Source organism: Cavia porcellus, unplaced genomic scaffold (genome assembly GCF_034190915.1).
Source record: "Cavia porcellus strain 051 isolate PalLab524CR breed Dunkin Hartley unplaced genomic scaffold, mCavPor4.1 scaffold_8, whole genome shotgun sequence".
Taxonomy (NCBI): Eukaryota; Metazoa; Chordata; class Mammalia; order Rodentia; family Caviidae; genus Cavia; species Cavia porcellus.
Window position 1 is genome coordinate 63,557,336 of NW_026947491.1, and position 19,036 is coordinate 63,576,371.

At 36.8% G+C, this 19,036-nt stretch overlaps 1 protein-coding gene across 2 annotated transcripts in view; it reads right to left on the reverse strand.

Moving 5' to 3' along the window:
* Ptprr (protein tyrosine phosphatase receptor type R) overlaps window positions 1–19,036 on the reverse strand; it is a 276,029-nt gene that overhangs the window by 101,787 nt on the left and 155,206 nt on the right. Inside the window, exons 1-3 of one of the 2 annotated variants that reach the window (XM_063255140.1) lie at window positions 18,015–18,032; window positions 17,663–17,773; window positions 7,321–7,589 (exon numbers count right to left, since the gene is read on the reverse strand). In XM_063255140.1, coding sequence (XP_063111210.1) covers window positions 7,321–7,589; window positions 17,663–17,665 — 272 coding nt within the window. In that variant the 5' untranslated portion in view covers window positions 17,666–17,773; window positions 18,015–18,032. Of the gene's footprint in view, window positions 1–7,320; window positions 7,590–17,662; window positions 17,774–18,014; window positions 18,033–19,036 lie in introns of those variants that run through there. The other variant, XM_013159524.3, reaches the window with a different exon arrangement.

Here is a 19,036-nt window from a genome sequence, read left to right on the forward strand (position 1 = left end):
GGTAAATCTGGAAGCCACAGTCCATGATCAGATTGCAAGTTACTGTGTGTGGAAGGCTGGGTGGGTATTCAAATGCTGAACTGCCCTTTCTGCTTGTATCTGCATTTGCTCTCAACCTGATCACACAGGGAGCTCTGCAGCATGAATGGCAGTTTGTGGACAATTTTCCCACCTGGAAGGAAACGGCCCTGGATGTTTGAACTCATGCTAGGAGATTATCCACTTGAGACCATGTAGAGGGTGGTAGAGGCAAAACTATCTAGGAACCTCTGAACTAGGCAATTCCTGGGATGAGTCTGTAGTGAAGAGGCTGCTGAATTCTTGGAACAGCCGATGAATTTTGCCGTGGGGAAGAGAAGATAGGACTGCAGCCAGATCTGGATGGGCCACCAACGGCCGCACTGTGCTTGCCAAAGGTTACCACACCGGTTATAGAAGAGCTTAGTTGATACTCTAGATTCCTTTGATCTTTTCAGGTCATTATATACAATGTTAGACTACTTGAGGTTAATTTTATATGTTTATTACATATATCATGTATAATGAATATAATTTCATATTGAATAAAAAGCCTAAAATTCAACTGACAGCTAAAAATACTTATGATGCCTATAGCAGGTTAACTATGTGAACCCATTAAAAAAAAGTTTGAACTTTCCTATTTCAAAAATACAACTGATCTAGTATATATAGCCTTGTGAGATGGAGTCAAAGGACAAAAACAATGATAATACTAGATTTCTTTTCTCAAAGGCTTCGTGGTATCTTTTATTGGTTGTTATTTTAAAGTATCCTTGGAAGAAAGGTGGATTAGATGTTGCTTTGTAGATTGCAAAACATACCACAAAGGATTTACTCTGCTGATTCACTTATTTAATAAATGTCAGACTCAGCTTTGTAGTTTATCATTAAGCTACCTATTTTTATGCAAGTTTCTTTCAAAATATATGAGATCCCTAGATATAAAGGAAAACTGATTAACTTCATAATACTTTTCTAGCGTTTACTGTGAACAAGCAATGCAGGTGCTACAGGAGACATGAGTATGTTGTGCCATAGGACTTATCTTTAGGATTTCTACTATCTAGCTAAGGGACAGGACGCTTGAGAACCAGTTTCAGTCTTTTTGTGAATGATTTTTTAATTAAAATCATGACTAGACAGTGGTGTTCCAACTTAGAAGTGTTATAAATCTCGGTGGGGATGGATGGGCTACACGACCAATCAGGGCAAGTTTGGTGTTGGACTTTGTAGATTGGAGATATATGTACCTGGAGGAAAGTTGAGGAATGAGTCAACAAATATGCAAATGTGGACATGTATCCAGGACACTGAGGAAGATAGGGATGGATAGAGGATTTATGTGGAATTAATGGCAAACAGATTTAGAGACTCACCAGGGCCAGATAGTATAGGACTTCTCAGACCCAGTGAGATGATCTAGGCCTTGTCCTGTAGGCAAAGGGGAGCCAGCACAGCAAAGTAAGAAAACATAGGTATTGTTGTGGGAAGACAGATATGTAGAATATATAGTAGGAATTGAAGGAAGAAAAAGAATTAACTGTAAACAGGTAAGATGAAATAAAATAATCTATGTGAAACATATACCATATATTATTTCTAATAACATTTTCCTAATCAGAAGATATGACAATTAGACCAAGACATGATGTGAATCTCCCCGAGGGTGACGGTCATAGGAAGATAAGCAATAATCAGAAAGGTGGAGTCCTGAGATGTAGCTCAGTGGTAGAGTTCTTGTTTTGTGTGTACAAAGCCCTTTGTTTGATTCCAGCACCACACACACACACACACACACACACACACACACACACACACACACTCATACACAAAGAAAGGTGGAATAATAAGCAATAGGATTAGGTAACTAACTGGAAACAGAGAAAAGAAGAGAAAGCTAGTATGTCTTTATTTTGTAAGAGTCTTTAATCTTCACAATTTTTAAAAATATATCTTGTGTTCAGTTAAGCACATAAATTTACTTTCCACATTTTCTTTCATTTATATTTTGATTAAAATTATATTTTACTATTGATAATGTCAAGATAATAGATTCTTCCCATCAGAGATGAGAGAGTTATATGTGACAACCCAAAACTCTTTTGGGACAAATGATTCATTTTACAGTCTTTGTGATACTATGTTTTCATTTTATGTAATAAATGAGACAATCACTCCAGAATCAAGAGATGGAAATTAAAATGAGGCTATTTAAAAGGCACTATTAAAATACTTAAGCATAAGATTTTAAGGTTTAAAACTTCAGAAAAGTTTTCTAACTGTATAGCACACTCTACATCTTTAATATCTTATCGCTCTTAAAATTCTTCATTATGTTACGTTGGCCAGGAATTATGGCATTAAAAATGGGGGTGAGAATAGAAGAGAAAAAGACGGTGGAATAAGCAAAATATTTCCCTATAGCTACTAGAATTTGACCTGAGAGTTGCTTATGGGAATTATTCATTTATTGATTTCTAGGAGTTTCTGCTTTCCAAGGATTATGTTTTATACACTAGAGATAAAGAGAATATTAAGCCATATATGTTCCCTCAAGAAGTTTAGAGTCTTTTGGCTAAGACATATCAGTAAACCAAAATTTACAATGTATCCAAGAAGTGCTCTGAATACTGTATGCACAGTTATGGAGCTAAAATATAAGATGGTAGAAGAGCCACTGAATCAGTGCTGGGCTGGGAGAGAATGAAAGGAGGGACCGCGATCCCTGGAGAGCTTCCAGCAGGAAACAATGTCCCCTATGTTTAGTCCAGATATTCACCTTTAGACCTGTGTCTTCAGACTGTCAACCTATTTGCTGTTTTATTGCCTTTGGGAAAGAATGTGAAAGCAGAAGGCAAGGAAATTTGAGTCCAGTCTTGGACTTCAGGTTCCAAAGGTCACGTCTTAGGTGGAAGGACCTTTGTGTTTCAACTTGTGGATGTCAGATGACACAGAATATAAAATAAGCAACACAAAGGTTTCTGTACTTCAGAAAGCCTGAGAAGGAGTCCATGAGTTCAGGGGAGGCAGAAGTGTTAGAATGGCTCCTTGAGAGTACAAGTGCCAGTGAGACCCCATCCTTCATGGCCAAGTCCTGGGGAAATGGGAGACCTTCAGCAAGAGGCCCCCACCCTTGATAAAGTTACGTGAAGAAGTGTCTGGATGGTGTTTCAGGGGAACGGTGTCTTAGACGTGCACAGAGTTTTCTTTGTCTCCATTTATGGTATAGCAGTGAGAGAACTTGTGTTTCTAGACTACATTGGACATAGCCAAGAGAGGGGAGGAGAGAGAGGCTGCATGAGTAGCAGCAGGGAACAGCTTGGTAACAAGTGTTCTGAATGGGTTCTGAGGATATATTCTGGTAGCAAATAATCATTTGGGCAGACAGTATCAAAGTAGATAAGACCCCCGCTCTTCTGCTGAGAAATTCCCCTCAAACTTCCATGCAATCTCAAGGTCACAGAGACAGAGGAAGAGACTAAGTCTGAAAAGGGATGAGGTTAAGTTTCTCCAATTTAGGAGAAATGGGACCTAAAAAACCCTTACAAGTTATAGAAAAATACAATTTTATTTCCTGTTTTATTAATCTGTAAATCCAGATTCAGGCTCACTATAGTGGTGGTATTTTTCAAGGACAAATAAGAGTAGAAAAAAGATAGACAAGTTCTAGGTAAGGATGACTTCCTGGGTTTTAAAAAGTGCGACATAATACTTGGAAAAATGTCCACGTAGCAGGATGGTTGTGTGTGGGTGCTTAGGGGGAACAGGGGTAGAGAGAGGCTGGCAAAGGTTTCCTAAGTCACATATAGAAATTACAGTGGTACCTAAGTTTATGAACTTAATTTGTTCCACAATTCTGGAAAAGATGGTTATGTTCCGTTGGTGAGGAAAAGACAGCTGTAGCTGTGTTCCTTATCCAAAGCAGAGTTCACAATCAAAAATAAAATTTTGCCAAAGTGCTTCTGTTTGCAAACCATACTTTTCACAAAGATCAAGTGTTTGCAAACCGAGGTACCACTGTATCAGTTACTTTGAGAAAGCAATGTGGAAACACATGAATCTTAAAAACAGAATAGCATTCCAATATAATTTAGAAAACCAGTATTGAAGTGTCGGGAGAGTGGAATGGGAAGGAAAAATTTTGAGGCAGAAGGATCAGTGGATGCGGATTAGGAGAACCCAGAGAGCCTGAGTTCTCATTGGGGTTGGCGTTGGACAGAAGGCAACACCGGGAGAAAAGTGCCAGGTCTTCGTAATATTTGACTCTATTAGAAGAGGAAGTGGAGACAGAGGACAGGGTGAAGACACAACAACATTTCTGGGAATCAGAATAAGAAAAAAAAGATTTGACAAGGAATATTTTGAGGTCCATTTTGAAATACTTTAAATTGGTTGTGTTTAAGAGTTGCCATGGAAATGTTCAGGTCAGAGCAGGAACATAGGGCCAGACCTCTACTGTGAAGTTCATTTGAGCTGTGGTATCTCCTCAGCATTATAGATTATATCTAGATGTTCCCCCAAATCTTGTGGTCATATGTGGAGCATTTTAGAGATGGCTGGATCTAGTGTGTGAAGGTGGGGTTAAGGATGTGATGCTGGGATTGATTCATGGTGCAATACTAGAATTAAGGATGTGAGCTCTGGATAAAAGATGAGGGACAGAAAACGTTGCTGTGGTCTCTTGCTATTTTGCTTCTTCAACGCTTTGTGGCCTTCTGCCTGTGATGCTTCTCTGCCTTTCTGTGATATCTCCCTGCTTTGGATCCAGTCAAGTACAAATCAGACCCTCTACCATCTGTGAGCTACATCAACCTTTCTTCCTTTAACTTTGGGTGTCTGGTATTTTGTCTCAGTAAGGAGAAAAATTAAGTAAGGCACTCAGGGATCATTTGGAAAGCAACAGATGAGAGTGACTGTGATTAGATCCCCAGAAATCAGGGAACATGTTGTCTTAAAGGAAGAAAGATGTTGAAAGAGAATGTGGTCATTACGGCTAGATGGGAAGAGAAATAAGCCTGTGGTTGGGGTTGGGTAGGTGGACCATCCACAATGCATAAGAGCACATTGGAACAAAGAGAGGATAGAAGGTTGAAGAACAGTGAGGCATCAGATATGTTCTGTTCTTTCAAAATGTTTATTTGAAAATGGAAACAAAGAGAAGTAGAGGAAAAAAGAAATAAGGTGGTATCTTTAATATAAAAAAGAACTTGTTTATAGGCTAAGGGTACAGTGTTTGCTAAGTACGTACAGTTGAGAAAAGTTGATAAAGTTAGTTCCTCGGTTGAGGAGTGACCTACAGCTCTCGAGTTAGAATAGCCTTCTTCCGCTCTGAGGTAGGAAGCTAAGTGGAGATAGTCAGTGATGAGGCAGGGAAATTGGTAAATCAGGGGACAGAGAAGTCATTATACACTGATTAGGTACCTGCTCTGCTAGAGTCCCCATGTGAATGACAAAGATGAATACCCCCCACCCCCCATTCTCCCTTCTCAAATACTTCAGTTAAATGAATACATGGATAACTTAACTTTATACTCTGAAATTTATATAGACCCAGCAGTGGCCTACAGGATGCCAGGAATAATTATTTCCCTTAGCAATTTTTATGCTGACCTTGCTTAGAATTGGAGGTACACGGTAATAATTAAAACTAGTCTAACTTTTAGTCAGTTTATTATGATCTTTTAATGTTACATACATAACATATCTCTCACTACCTGCCTCTGTGCACTCTCCCTCCTACCCTGCATTTGGTTCACCACTGATCTCTGATTCCCTCAAGGTTTCTCTTTGAAGCAAAAATAAACTCCTAAAAATAAAAGCATCTGGAGGAAAGTAGGAAGTCAATTTTGTCCTCTTGCTTTTAGAGGAAGGGAGGAGACTAGGTGAGTGACTTATTTTTGCATGTGAGGCCATCGATTCAGGAAGGCAGAGCAACCTCTCGAGCCCATTTCTCATGATTCCCAGTTGGCCTCAGGGAGAAAGGCTCATCTTGTCTCCCTCTTCAGATTAAATCTCAAGAGCAACTTTGTGGTGTCAAGAAAAAGAATGTCACATGGAAATCCATGTGAATATTTCCGGAAACCAACAAGTACTTGAGGGAGGGGGCCAGAAGAATGATTTGGTGGTTTTGGTTTTCCTTCTGGTGTAACGGCAAAGTACTTGCCTATTAAAGACATTTAGAGATTACAGCAACCGATCTTCTTCACATTGGCAAAAGCTTCAATGAATTTTGAATGACCAATTTTGTCTTTTGCAATTCCTAAGCATCAAATCATATGGCTATTTTTATTAGACATTGTGATATGTCATTAAAAACGTAATCTATCTATCTATCTATCTATCTATCTATCTATCTATCTATCTATATGTATGTATATGATCTAAAAAGGCCAAGTAACAATAGAATAATAGGAATTAGAGACATAGGGAAAATACAGTAGGCGTCTTAAAGCCTTCTTAATCACACCAGTAACATGGTATACAATGTTGGATATAATGTAAGCAATATTTTTTTTCTTGAGGCAGAGTTTCTATGTAGTGTGGGCTGGCCTCAAACTCATGCTGACTCTCCTGCCTCAGCCTTCCTAGTGCTGAAATTATAGATGTGAGTCACCACACCCAGAAGCAATATTTTACCTATAAAGATAAAACTTATTTTGGGAAAGATCATGAAAAGTTTTATTTCATGTTTTTAGGAAGCAAAGAATTAGTTACCTTATCAAGAATTTGTATTTCCTACATAGGACTTGATTTAAGTGGAAATTTATTAGTACAAAATACATCGCATGAATAAGTATATTTGAAAGGCAAATAAACTAACAAAAATGTCACAGTTCTCAATTTTAGTGTTTCTGGGCTCAAAAGAAACAGGGAAAACCTTATATAAAATTAATTTGTGATACAGGTTACTGCATGACTTCAAACAGTGTGGACTTTGGCAGGAAGCACTCTGAATTTATCTCCCATCCCTCTATACTTTAAGATAATAAAAAGATGACTTTGTGTTTAAAGAGTTAGTGACCTCAATAAATTCTCAAAAAAAGTGATAGAAACCGGCCTGTAGTCCTAGATAGAATTTGTTTAGGTCTACACCAGCTTAACAGAATTGGATACATTGAAAAGACTTCCTCTCACATGGACACTTCTAGGAGATGAGCAACACTGTCACCTCCTGGTGTCCATTTGGCAGTGAACAAATCTACTCAAGTATGCAAGTCATCTCTTGTTCCGTCTGTTTCAACTGATGAATACTCTTCAAATAAAAAGCAGTTTATAGGTGGAAACACAAAAAGCTCTTACCTCTCCTGAAGTCCTATGGGCTTCATTTTGAAAGGAGATGGACAGACAGAGGTAGAGGCGGTAGCTTTGACCTCAGGGGTGCATCGGCCTTGAGGGTCCACAACAACACTCAGCACCTTCGGCACCTGATCAGGCTGCACCATGCTGTGCCCCGTCTTTGCCTCAGATTGTGCTGGCTGTAGGAGGATGGGTGACAGGTGGATCTCCTGGTTTTTCTCTTTGTCTTGTCTCAGGGAAAGCTGAAGTCTTTCTTTTAGTCTGTAAAGGATCTACACAGATGAGAAACAAAGGATTCCTATCATGTTTTCACATACCACACAACAAAGTAGAATCTCCTGTGCCCCAACCTATAAAATAAAGGCTTAATGATAAAGGAATCATAGCCTGATAGCTTGATTTCTTGGTTTTATGGTATTGAAGCTTTTCTCAAAAGTATGTATTTGGTTTTTCAAGTTATGCTGCTCATACAATTCAAAAATTCTTGCATGTTAATCTGTTCCTCAAAACTACATTAAAGAACAGATTTGGCTAATTCTGCAAAATGCCACATCTCAGTTTGTTTACTGAAGCAGAGAGTTTGGAAAATAAATAGCCATGAAACACAGGTCTATGATTTTGATAGAAACAGAGAACAGCACCCAATACAGCGGAGAAGAAAGAAGTGTTCAAAAAATTTATAAAATGTTTATGCTATAAACCTTAATTTCTTATCTTGGCAAATTATTTTACACTAGTAATATTTGAACTTGAATACCTGATTAATACTTGACAAATAAATTTAAAGAATCTATCAAGGAATAATTTGGACAACCAATATTGTCTACCTTACCCTTTTTTCATCTTAATTTTTAATGTAAGTAGAAAAAAAAAGCAAAAGTATCACTTTCCTCCATTCTAGAGCACTTTTTGGAATGGCTAATTCAAGCCAGAGCTGACTGATCATACCACAACGATACATGTATATCCATGTTTATAGCAGCAGTTTGTAATAGCTAAGTCTTGAAAATAACCCAAATACCCATTAATTGGAGAATGGATAAAAAGATGTGTTTTTTAAAAATACAATAGAGTACAACTCAGCTATAAAGAAAGGTAAGCTTGAGACATTTATAGCTAAACGGATGCACCTTGAGATGTTACTCTTTTTTTTTTTTTTGTCTTTTTCATTTTTTTATCAATACTAGGGATCGAACTCACGACTGCCTGCTTGCAAGGCAGGCGCTTACGCCGCTGAGCTAAATCCCCAGCCCCGAGATGTTACTCTTAAATAAAATAATTTAGACACACATATGTAAATACTGCATTATCTCTTGGGTGTGAGAAATTGAAAGTATAAATAAGAAACAAAATGTGTAAAAACATTGTGAGATAGGAAGTAATTGTTCAAAAAGAAAGGAGATGGGGGGATGAATGGGGAAAGAAAAAATGAGAAAAAAAGGATAAAACGGAAATAAAGCTTTGTGAATAAGGTGTGGAAGAGGGGTTGAAGAGAGGGGAGGGGAAAGAAAAAAAGAGGAACTAAGATGTACTACGTACAGGTACAAATCCCTTATGGTGAATGCAATCATTATGCATATCTAAATTGTGCTAATAAACTTAATTAAACAAAAAAGACTAAACAAAAGTCAGAATTGCTAAAATGATCACTTTTGAATTTTTAAAAGAATTGGACTGCCTTTTCCAGGACTTCCTATGGGAAAAATTGTGAGGTGAGTAGTGTTTATCTTTCTTGTCAGGTTTCTCTTTTTATTAGACGTTTCTTCTTTTCTCACTGACTCCTTTGCAATTCCTACAAAAACCAGAGTCCGTGTGTTCCTCAGTCTGCGCTCAGGAGGTAACTCAATAGATTAACTCACACTGAACAGTGACAACTCATTATCTGCAATTATCCCAGAATGAACAGGGCCAGTGATTTCTGCATTTGAAAAACTCCTTAAGCCAATTAAACTCTCTATTTAACTTCTAAAATCCCTTAGCAAAATGAGTGTTATTTTAGGAGGAGAGGGCTTTTTGGCAGTTTGCAATTACATTTACTCTAACGAATCACTGTGTACACTCTTCTTTCAAACTTTTGCTAAATGTTTAGTCATCTCTATAATTTGTCTACTACAAAGATATAAAGTCTAAATATGTATTATTCTTGTTAAAGTATGATGAGTTAAAAAAGAAAATTTGTGAAGAATTGGGATGTAATAAATACCTTTGTGAATTTATTTCAGGGCAACTTTAGGGAACATTTTTGCAGTAGTCTCAAAATGATGTTGGAAATAAAGAATGTGGTTAACAAAATTAAAATGTGAAAAAAGATCAGGTGAAATAGAAATATGATAAACTAAAATGAAAGCATATCAAAATGAGATTAATTAAGAAAATCCAGAGATTTGAACCCTTATTTACAAGATGTACGTTTCTTTGCAAGTAAACAGAATCAACAACGCAGGAAGCATCATGTGTGGCATATATGGCAAATTTGGGAAACTGAGGTGCAGAGTAAGAAAGTAAAGAGATGAAAAGATGCAAAGAAGAGAAAATATGGGATGTAAAGTCACAAAAGATGCTATAAGTGGATAACTAAGTCACTCAAAACTACCTTTTTGCACCTACACTAGGTCATAGATAGTGAAAGTTACAAGGTATTCCCCACATGCATTGTCTTCTATTCTTATGGAACTTAAGAATACCTAACAAAAAAGGGTTGTTAGGTTAACCCTTTCTTAAAACTACACACAGTAGTTGGAAGGAGACTGAATGTGAAAATAGGAGAAAAAAACAAAAGAAAAACAAGGTCTATTAGTAAGTGACAAGTCTATTGTAACTACTTTCAAGTAAGTTTATTGCATTTTTCCTTTAAATGGTAGGAGAGAAAAATACTAAGGATAAATGCTTTTAATTTGTGTATAGTGCCTAAGGTTTTAAACTTGCTGCATCTTTCCAGTTTCTGTGACTTTTGCAATGTACCTTGCCACCATTCTATTAAAAAATTTTAAAACAATATCCATCACAAGTCACACAGATGGGTGAGTTTGTTGTGTGAAACACGTAACTATGAAAAGATGAGACAATAGAATTGAAAGTGGGATAGCATTTTTTAAGGGCAAACAAGTTATTTTCCTGAATGAAGAAACAAATACATCTGTACTTTTACAAAAATACCTTTACTAGAAAAAGATAATACACGTGTTGTATCTTCAAAGTGCTTTACATAAATATAATATGTCTATCAGAATATTTGTTAGCTTGTTTATACTTGAATTTTGCTTATTTCAATGATTAAAATGAGAAATTCAGAAAGTATTGATTTTAATTCTTCTTGACAGGTCATGATTATGATTTTATTAGTGTAAAACAAGTTACAGTCTAAAGTCCTTCTTTGCCACTCATAAGCTTCTGTTTTTAACGAGAAACCTTTACCACATATTTCCAGTGAGTAATCTCTTTAGTGTTTGGGTAGAGGTCAGCTTTTCAACTTGTCTTAGTGTAGTATGTGTACAAACTGGTTTCTATACTTTTAATGAGGGCAATGCAGAACTAGAGAATGTGTATTACAAGTAAGGTGCTGTTTATAAATGCCCAAGAGATTAAGCTATCTGGAAAAATGTGGAAAAAATGAAAGAGGTTTCTAGGTGGCAATATAGTAATTATCATGGCATTAAGCTATAAGGCAATGATTTGCCACTGGAAGGGATTTTGGCAGTGTCTGGGACATTTGGGACATTGGGCAATCTCTAGAGAATTTTTGGTTTTCATATATGTGAGGAGATGGAGTAACAGAAGAGGTGTTACTGGCATGTAATGCACAGAGCCTAGGGAGTTACTAAAACCCTGCAATGCAGGAACGCCTACCTTTCCCCCACCAATGGAGTAGTCAGTCTAAAATGTCAGTAGTATTGTGCTGAGAAGCCCTGGTGCAAGGGCTCTCGAGTCCTCTACTGCAAATTCTTTTTATCCACATTAAAGCTCAGAGTACTTGTATGATCTCAAAAGATTGGAAACCAAATCTGGAATCCAGATTTTCTAACTTTCAGGCATCTGATCATTCAATTGCACTATTTCTTCTAAATCCCTACATCCCAGTTTCTTTCCCAGAGCCTCTGGAAAAGTATCTCCAAGATTTTGCTCTGTACAGATTGAAGTCTGGAATATAACATATGCATATTTTTCTATGTGAACAAACTTTGTTTTAAAACTCAGCCTAAAATCTTACCATAGCAATACCAAGTTTAGAATGAATCTTGCAATGCATTAAAGTCACTTGATCATATGAAACATGGAAAAGATAAAGGATTGTTGAATGAGAGGAGCTGTAAAAATCATTCAATAGCAAGAAAAAAACTTCAAAAGCATTAATAAGAACCTAAGGATACAGAAATGGGATGAGGCAAAAGAAATCCTTTGAAGTATCTCACAGTTTATAATTTTCATTGTAAAATATTGGTAAGTAACACAAAATATTTTTTTGGATTAGATTATGTTCTAATATTTAAGTGAAGTTACCAACCAATAGAGTGTAGCATTTGTTCTTTACAGTTCATTCTAAAGAGTTCATTCTTTTCTTTTAATTTAACATGAGTGAGTTTGTTCTTACATGTATCAACACATTCTGGAAACAAGACATTGTTATGCAAAGGTAGCACACAACTCTATCTGTCAGAGATTCAAGACTTCAAGAAGACAACTGTGTTAAAATTACATCCAGTACAGAGTACTAAGTGCAAACAGAGGTGTGCCCATGACGCAAGACACGGTGTGGCACATCTTTATCACTTTTGTGTGGGTGGAGTGGTTGTGATAAACACAGGCATGTTTCTCTGTTTCCGAGTACATTTGTAGTAGAAACAGATGTTTGTAGACAGAGTTACAGGGCTAAAACACCCCACAGTTTGAGTCCTTTATGAAATCAAATTCACATCCTTGATTTGAATTCAGATAGACTTGGGTTTGAGTTTCAATCCTTTAAGGTTCCAATCTCTGCCACCCACAGCCATCTACTGCTAGTTCTTGGTCAAATCACTTGTCTTCTCTGAATCTTGATTTTCTCATCAGTAAAATTAAGAACAGTAAAATCAAGTAAAATTAAGCATATTTAGTGTTTAGTATTACATAGTAGATTTAGTACCTATTTAGTATCAATAAGTGTAAAATTCATGGAAGAAAGCAATTACGATTATCATTGCCCATTACTATTATTTTACTCTATGACTAAGAGTTGTAGTATTCTTCCTACAAAAATGAGAAATCAGTTAAAAAATAGCTACTTTGGAAATGATTCTATAGTCAATCACTTTTACTAGGAGTCCAGTCCCATCTTTTTTAATCCCTGGAGATTATGCATAACACATTAGAAAACGTTGGTTAATTATGATCACCTTTGACATACATTTATTGTGTGATATTCAGGCTACACCAGGTGGCCAACTACAGGATTTCTGGTCTCACCTACCAGACCAGGACTAGAAACACCACTGACACTACACATGGGTGATCTTCTATAGGCCTCACAGCCCAGTGTTTTATTGACCCAAACAGCAGTTTACACGATTTCTAAAATTGCTCTCTGCGTGCAATCTGGTCTGCTGACATCTCTACCTACACTTCATAAATACTTTTGTACTCTTTAATAAATGTCAGATAAGTATATTTGGAGGTATAATTTAGATGATAAGTGGTGTTCTATTTGTTCAAGCCTAAGAACTGATTCTTCTTAGTAACAAATTTCTTCCATCTGAAACAGACTGAATGGATTGGAACCTGCCTACACATTTTTTCTTGGAAAATTGTATTTGTGTATTTGTCGCTCCACCCACCCCACATTCACATTTGAGAGGTGCTAAATAAGTCACACGTTTGAAAATGTCATGCCTGTCTAATTTTATGCTTGGCAACATGTATTCTTTTTTTGTATTTTAAGGAAAGTAAACAATATGCCACATTCAAAAATTTTGTTATTGTTACTTAGCACATGCATTGTTCCATTACAACAATTTACCTATATAATTTCACAATAAAACCACATGCTTTTCATTTCTATGGTATATAGAAAGGCTGAACATGAATATGAACACTTAATATAAATATAATTAATGCCAGAAGAAAATTCTGAGTTATAGTTTGCTTTTGTTTTCGTTACAAGGGATGGAACTCATAACCTTGCACTTTCTAGGAAGATGTTTATGCAACCTGAGCTAAATTGCTGGCCCTCTGGGTTATATTTGATCTTTCTATAGAATCAATAAATATATGAGAAGTAGAATTGGACTAAGTCTGAGATCACAAAAGTATAACTCAGTGTATGTCAGCATAAAAATACTGTATTTTACAATAAATAATAAAAATAAATAATAAATATTTATTATAAATAGTACTGAGAGGTCCAAGTAAAATGTTACTTTAAAACGATGATTGTCAAAAGCATTTGAACACTTACACAATGACAAGCTCATTTAAAAAATTACACTTGACAGGTCCCTATATATGAACTACTGACTGTTCTGTGGAAAATTTTACCAGATAAACTTAGCTTCATTTTACTCTTGTCTATTATGCATACTGTATGTATTTTTCTGTGCAAAGCCATTTCTTTCTGTGTGCTGCTAGTTACTCTGTTAGTTTTATTTTTGTGGTACTAGGGGTTGAGTCTATGTTCTTCCACGTGCAAGGTATTTGCTCTACCACTGAGTTTATATCCTCAACCCCCCTCTATGTTAGTTTTTTTTTCTTTTTCATTTTTATCGGTACCGGGGATCGAACTCACGACCACCTGCTTGCAAGGCAGGTGCTTATGCCGCTGAGCTAAATCCCCAGCCCCTCTCTGTTACTTTTTAAGGTGATGCTTTCATATTAAAATTTAAGATTGTGTTTGAAATCTATCATTCTCTTTCTTTAATTTATTTAAGAACTATGCACATATAAAGCAAAAGTGCTATTTTGCTGCGTTGATTCCCCAGCCCTGATCATGTTCTTCTCCCAGGATACGACAGTGCTGCCAGCCAGGTAGTCAACAGAATAATCTAGGCGTCAGCCTCAATCATCTTTTTCCTTATATATGAGACACAGACAATCCTCTTGGTTCCAGCTTCAAATATATCTCTGTCTTTCACTTCTCTCCATTCCTACCCCTCCCCAGGCCACCAGCACTTTCATCCTCGTTTCTGTATTTTACCCATCTGCTGCCCCAGTCACTCTCCCCTAACAGAGATGGTGAGCTTTTAAATACAACATCATCGCTGGTTGTGGTGATGCACACCTGTAATTCCAGCACTGGAGAGGCTGAGGCAGGACAACTTCATGAGTAGCCTGAGCTATGAAGTGAGTTCAACGTGACCCTGAACTGATAGCGAGACACTGTCTCAAAGACAAAACAAAAACAAGCACCATCATCAAGCTCTGATTGAAATGTCCACTTTCTGTCTTTCCCCTAGGATGCCCCTGACAGGCAAAGCTTGTTTCATCACGGCACTATTCCGTACATTGCCTCCTCCACCTGGAAGCTTCTTTCCCCACATTTTCATGTCTCAGTTGTCAGATCGCTCTGTTTCACTACTCACCATCATGTTGCCTTCCTCATGCACACATCTCTATTTGATTTTTTTAAAAAGAGTAATTTACTTTAGAGTAGTTTACAGAAAAATTGAGTAGAAACTGAAAAGTCCCATGTATGCCTCCTACGCTTACTTTCATATTAACATTTTATATTGGGCTGGTACATTTGTTACAATGAATAAAGCAATATTGATGGGTTATTATTAACAGAAGGCCATGGGATAGATTAGTTGGTTATTCTGCATTGTGCATTTTATAGGTTCTAATGAATCAAAGGCATCATGTGTTCACCTTTATAGAATACAGAATAGTCTCACCGCACTATTACCTGCTGTCTTCTACCTAGTCAGTCTCCTCCTCACCCTCCAGAAGTCATTTAACTTTTCGAAGTCTGTATAGTTCTGCTTTTTCCGGAATGTCATGAAGCTGGAGTATAGTATGACCACTATTTGATTTTCTTTTTTAAAAAATATTAACAATTGTCTATTTCTCTCTCCAAAGTGAAGGCTTCAGAGAACAAGGAACTTCCCTGCCTTGTTCTCTCATCTAGGCACAGGATCAACACAGGCCCAGGGTGGACTGTCCCCCGGGAAGTGTTGATAGAATGAATGGATGAAATTATTTGCTAACCCAGTAGGTGGCAATCACCTATTTTAAAAAAAATCTTTCTTGATTTGTTTTGTAGCACTCTTATTTAGGCTTTTATATTGGTGTTTTAAAAATGCTGGGATGAAGAGGGTGAGAATGTGGCTGTTAGAGATCCTTCTGCCGCGTGACACCACACAGGACAAAATATAAGAAGGTGCCCAGTTATGCTGGATACATTGGCCCTGCATGAGCTGTACTTGCTAAGCCTGAAACACAGGGTTGACAGCAAGCTCTGCCCTGCCTCTCTTTGCTCAAAGACTGTTCCTGAATTATTCACACTTTCCTCCTTCGAGTTTTGCCTTTCTCTGCTCTTCAGAATCTTACCTATTTATCCCATGAGCAACCTTTATATTTATCGGTTTATACTCTTGCCCTGTTTGTGCCCATTTTTTTCACTGCTGTGTATTAAATCAGGAAGTCATATCCCAGGCAGTGCTCTACCACCACCCCAGCTTCACCCTCAGCTCCTCCTGGCCTTTTTCATGTCTTTGAAGTCAAATAACAATCTAATTGTGACTGACAAGGTAGAAAACAATACTCGGGATTTCCTTGTTAAGGAAAGAAGAACCATGTATTTTAAAGTGCAATTATCCATAAGAAGGAACTGACACTTTAAAATAGTAAAATATACTACTAGTTTCCCTAAGATTTTTAACTCTCTTTTATTAAAATTCTTTTTCCTTAAAAGTGCTCTAAAGGATACAACTGCAAGTGTTTAGGTGTGTTAAGATAGATGACCATATTACTAAGTTTTTGTTGGATCATTGAACACAACTTTTTGCAGTTTCACTGTTTGAATGTCCACTTTGTATGCTTTAATCTTGTAACTTGAACAACTATTTCTAAGATGACTATATATAATCTATTAACCAGTGATTTCTTATTTTTTTTGAAATTCTGTTACTCGTACCCTTATACTGTTTTGTTTTTTTCTCCTTTAAATAAAATAAAAAAAATTTCTTTCTCCTTAGTCCTCACTGTCTAAGAACCAAAAACCTATTTTTTTTTTACCTAATTCTTGGATTACTCTTTTGTTTTCTGGATCACAAGTTTTAGAAATACTCTTAAAATTTCCAACTCTTAGGAAATAACTTTGAATTTATTGCAATGGAAAGAATTTTAGGTTGTTCTTGCTACAGCCTGAATTTTGGGATAGAAAGCATGCCTGCTTTCTCCTGGTCTAAGGCCATACTTATTTTACATCCTTCCAGTGTAGATGCCCTCAGCTTCTGCCTTTTCGGATGGAGCCCCAAAATGTTGAAGATGATCTCCTTGCATCGAGGGGAGCATAAATGAGCAAAATGCAATAAACCACCTGACAACACTGCTGATTGAAGACAGCGTAAGTAGTATAATACTGTTGGGGTTTATTTAAAAATTGAAAGAGAAATATTTTGAAATATGCAAAATCAAGGAAAATATAGCACACAGAAAGAATATTCAAACCCATTTATAAAATTCAAATATAAAGATCACTATCAATTTGTTTAATACCAAACAGTGCTGCTTAATTTATTTGGTAAGGTTAATTTAAAGTGACAGTATTTAAAACATAAAACATACTCAAAGTTTATCACTGTGACATACATAATGATTGCAGTGCAAACTTTTATACTTACATATTGTTCATTCATCTAAAAAGTTAGTTGGTAGAAAGAGGTTTAGCCTTTGAGGTTATAATCACCTCCTTTCTCTGCCTGCTATTTCATGGAAGGCTTTCAAAGCCATTTAAAAGTAAAGAAATCAACCTTTCTTTGGATGTAAGGTTGCCCGAAAGACATATTTCTTTTTTAATGTTTCTTTCCTGAGTTCCACAAAGACAACATAAAAGAAGAAATAAAACACCAAGAATGCCAATGAGAGTTTAATGACTTTGAGGGCTTCAAATGACCTTAGTGAATCGCGTTCTAAAGCTTCATTCTCAGAGCAGATCAAGTTATTTAAAACTTCAGTGCAATTACAGCTGTATTATGCAGGTCACACTTCCATAGGTCTTCCTTTCGTAATCACACTGCTGTCTGTCTCTCTGACCTAACTGGATTACAGTTTGGCTTCTGCTCTCTGTCTTTTTAACATTTATTTGAGTGGCAATGCATCCAATCATATTATGCAGTGGACTCAGCAAAGGATAAAATATACAAAGAAGCAAACTTACCATCAAACATGTTACTATGATAACAAAGATGCTGAGAAAAATGACAACAGCATAAAATCCTTCTTTGCTCCAGATTTTGTCCGCTTCATGCTGCCCTTGTAAAACATTTTTCTTTAAAAGCAAAACAGAAAGTCCAGCGTTAAACCAGAGCTTGAGAAAACTGGCGTTCTTATCAGACACCAAACGTATTTTTAGCTTTATTCCATTCAGTGTAGTGAGGCACCCTCTCCCCTCCTGCTGCCAGAGCGCTTCCCAACTGATGCAGACAGCAGACTACCTCCCTACACGTTAGGACATTATTTCCTCTCCTCTAGGAGAGCAGGCGTGCCTGACAGGGAACACAGGACCTCACCTTCAGGAACGTCCCTCACTGTCTTTCTTGGAAACTACCTGGTTCATAGGTAAGAGAGTTCTGTTCTCTTCAGAGGAAACTGCACCGCAGCCCTTTCTGCTCGAGTCCCTCCCACATCAGCACCCTGCCCCCGTGCTGTAACTCACTGCCTTGACTTCTGCACGGAAGCGAAACAGGTGCAAACAACAGCTCATGATGCCTCGATAAACACAGCAACAGGATTAGGGTCCTGCCCTTTTTTTCTTTCCCCCTTTATCACATCAGATTTTTTTCCACCGCTTTAATGCAGTTTGCTCTGTCAGAATCTGTCTGAGGCACCATCCCACCAATATAACTTGTCAATACATTATATTTTGTTTAAAGCAACGAGGGATATACAAATTCAGAATTATTTGATAATAAGAGCTAACAAATAGCGTTTTGCTGAGTATGCTGGGAGTTGGAAGAATGGAGAATGTAAATAAAACATGAATGTCACTTGGTTTCATTTTAGCTATTTTTTTTTTTTAAAGCACATTGACCAAAATCAAGTTTTAGAATGAAGCTGGTCAATTAGTGACATCATAGATTTTAGTTAAAGAACTTTAACTTGGAATCGGGCAGTTCATGATTAGGAAAGACATACAGTCTGCATCAAGGCAAATGCTTTCCCTCATCTATAATCCTGTTTTATTGAGAACTGTCCACCTATTGCCTTAGTAATGGTACATATGTGTCCTTGGATATTGTCTCCAATGACAAAGACAGGAGAAAAAATCTTTTTGGCATCTGAATTTTGAAATAATTTTTAATTATTTTTAAGCCCAAAGCACATCAATATTTACTAATTAGACAAAAATTCACATTAAAACATTTTATGAAAATTTTTTATTTTGGAACTGAAGCTAGTCTTGGGAGAGAAACTTGCAAGGCAGAATGTAAAATACTATTAAGTTGAACAGTGATTATAAAAATTATCTGCAGGGAGACTTACTTATTGCTTGAAGTAATCAAATTTCCTTGTTTTATTGCTTGTAGAAGAA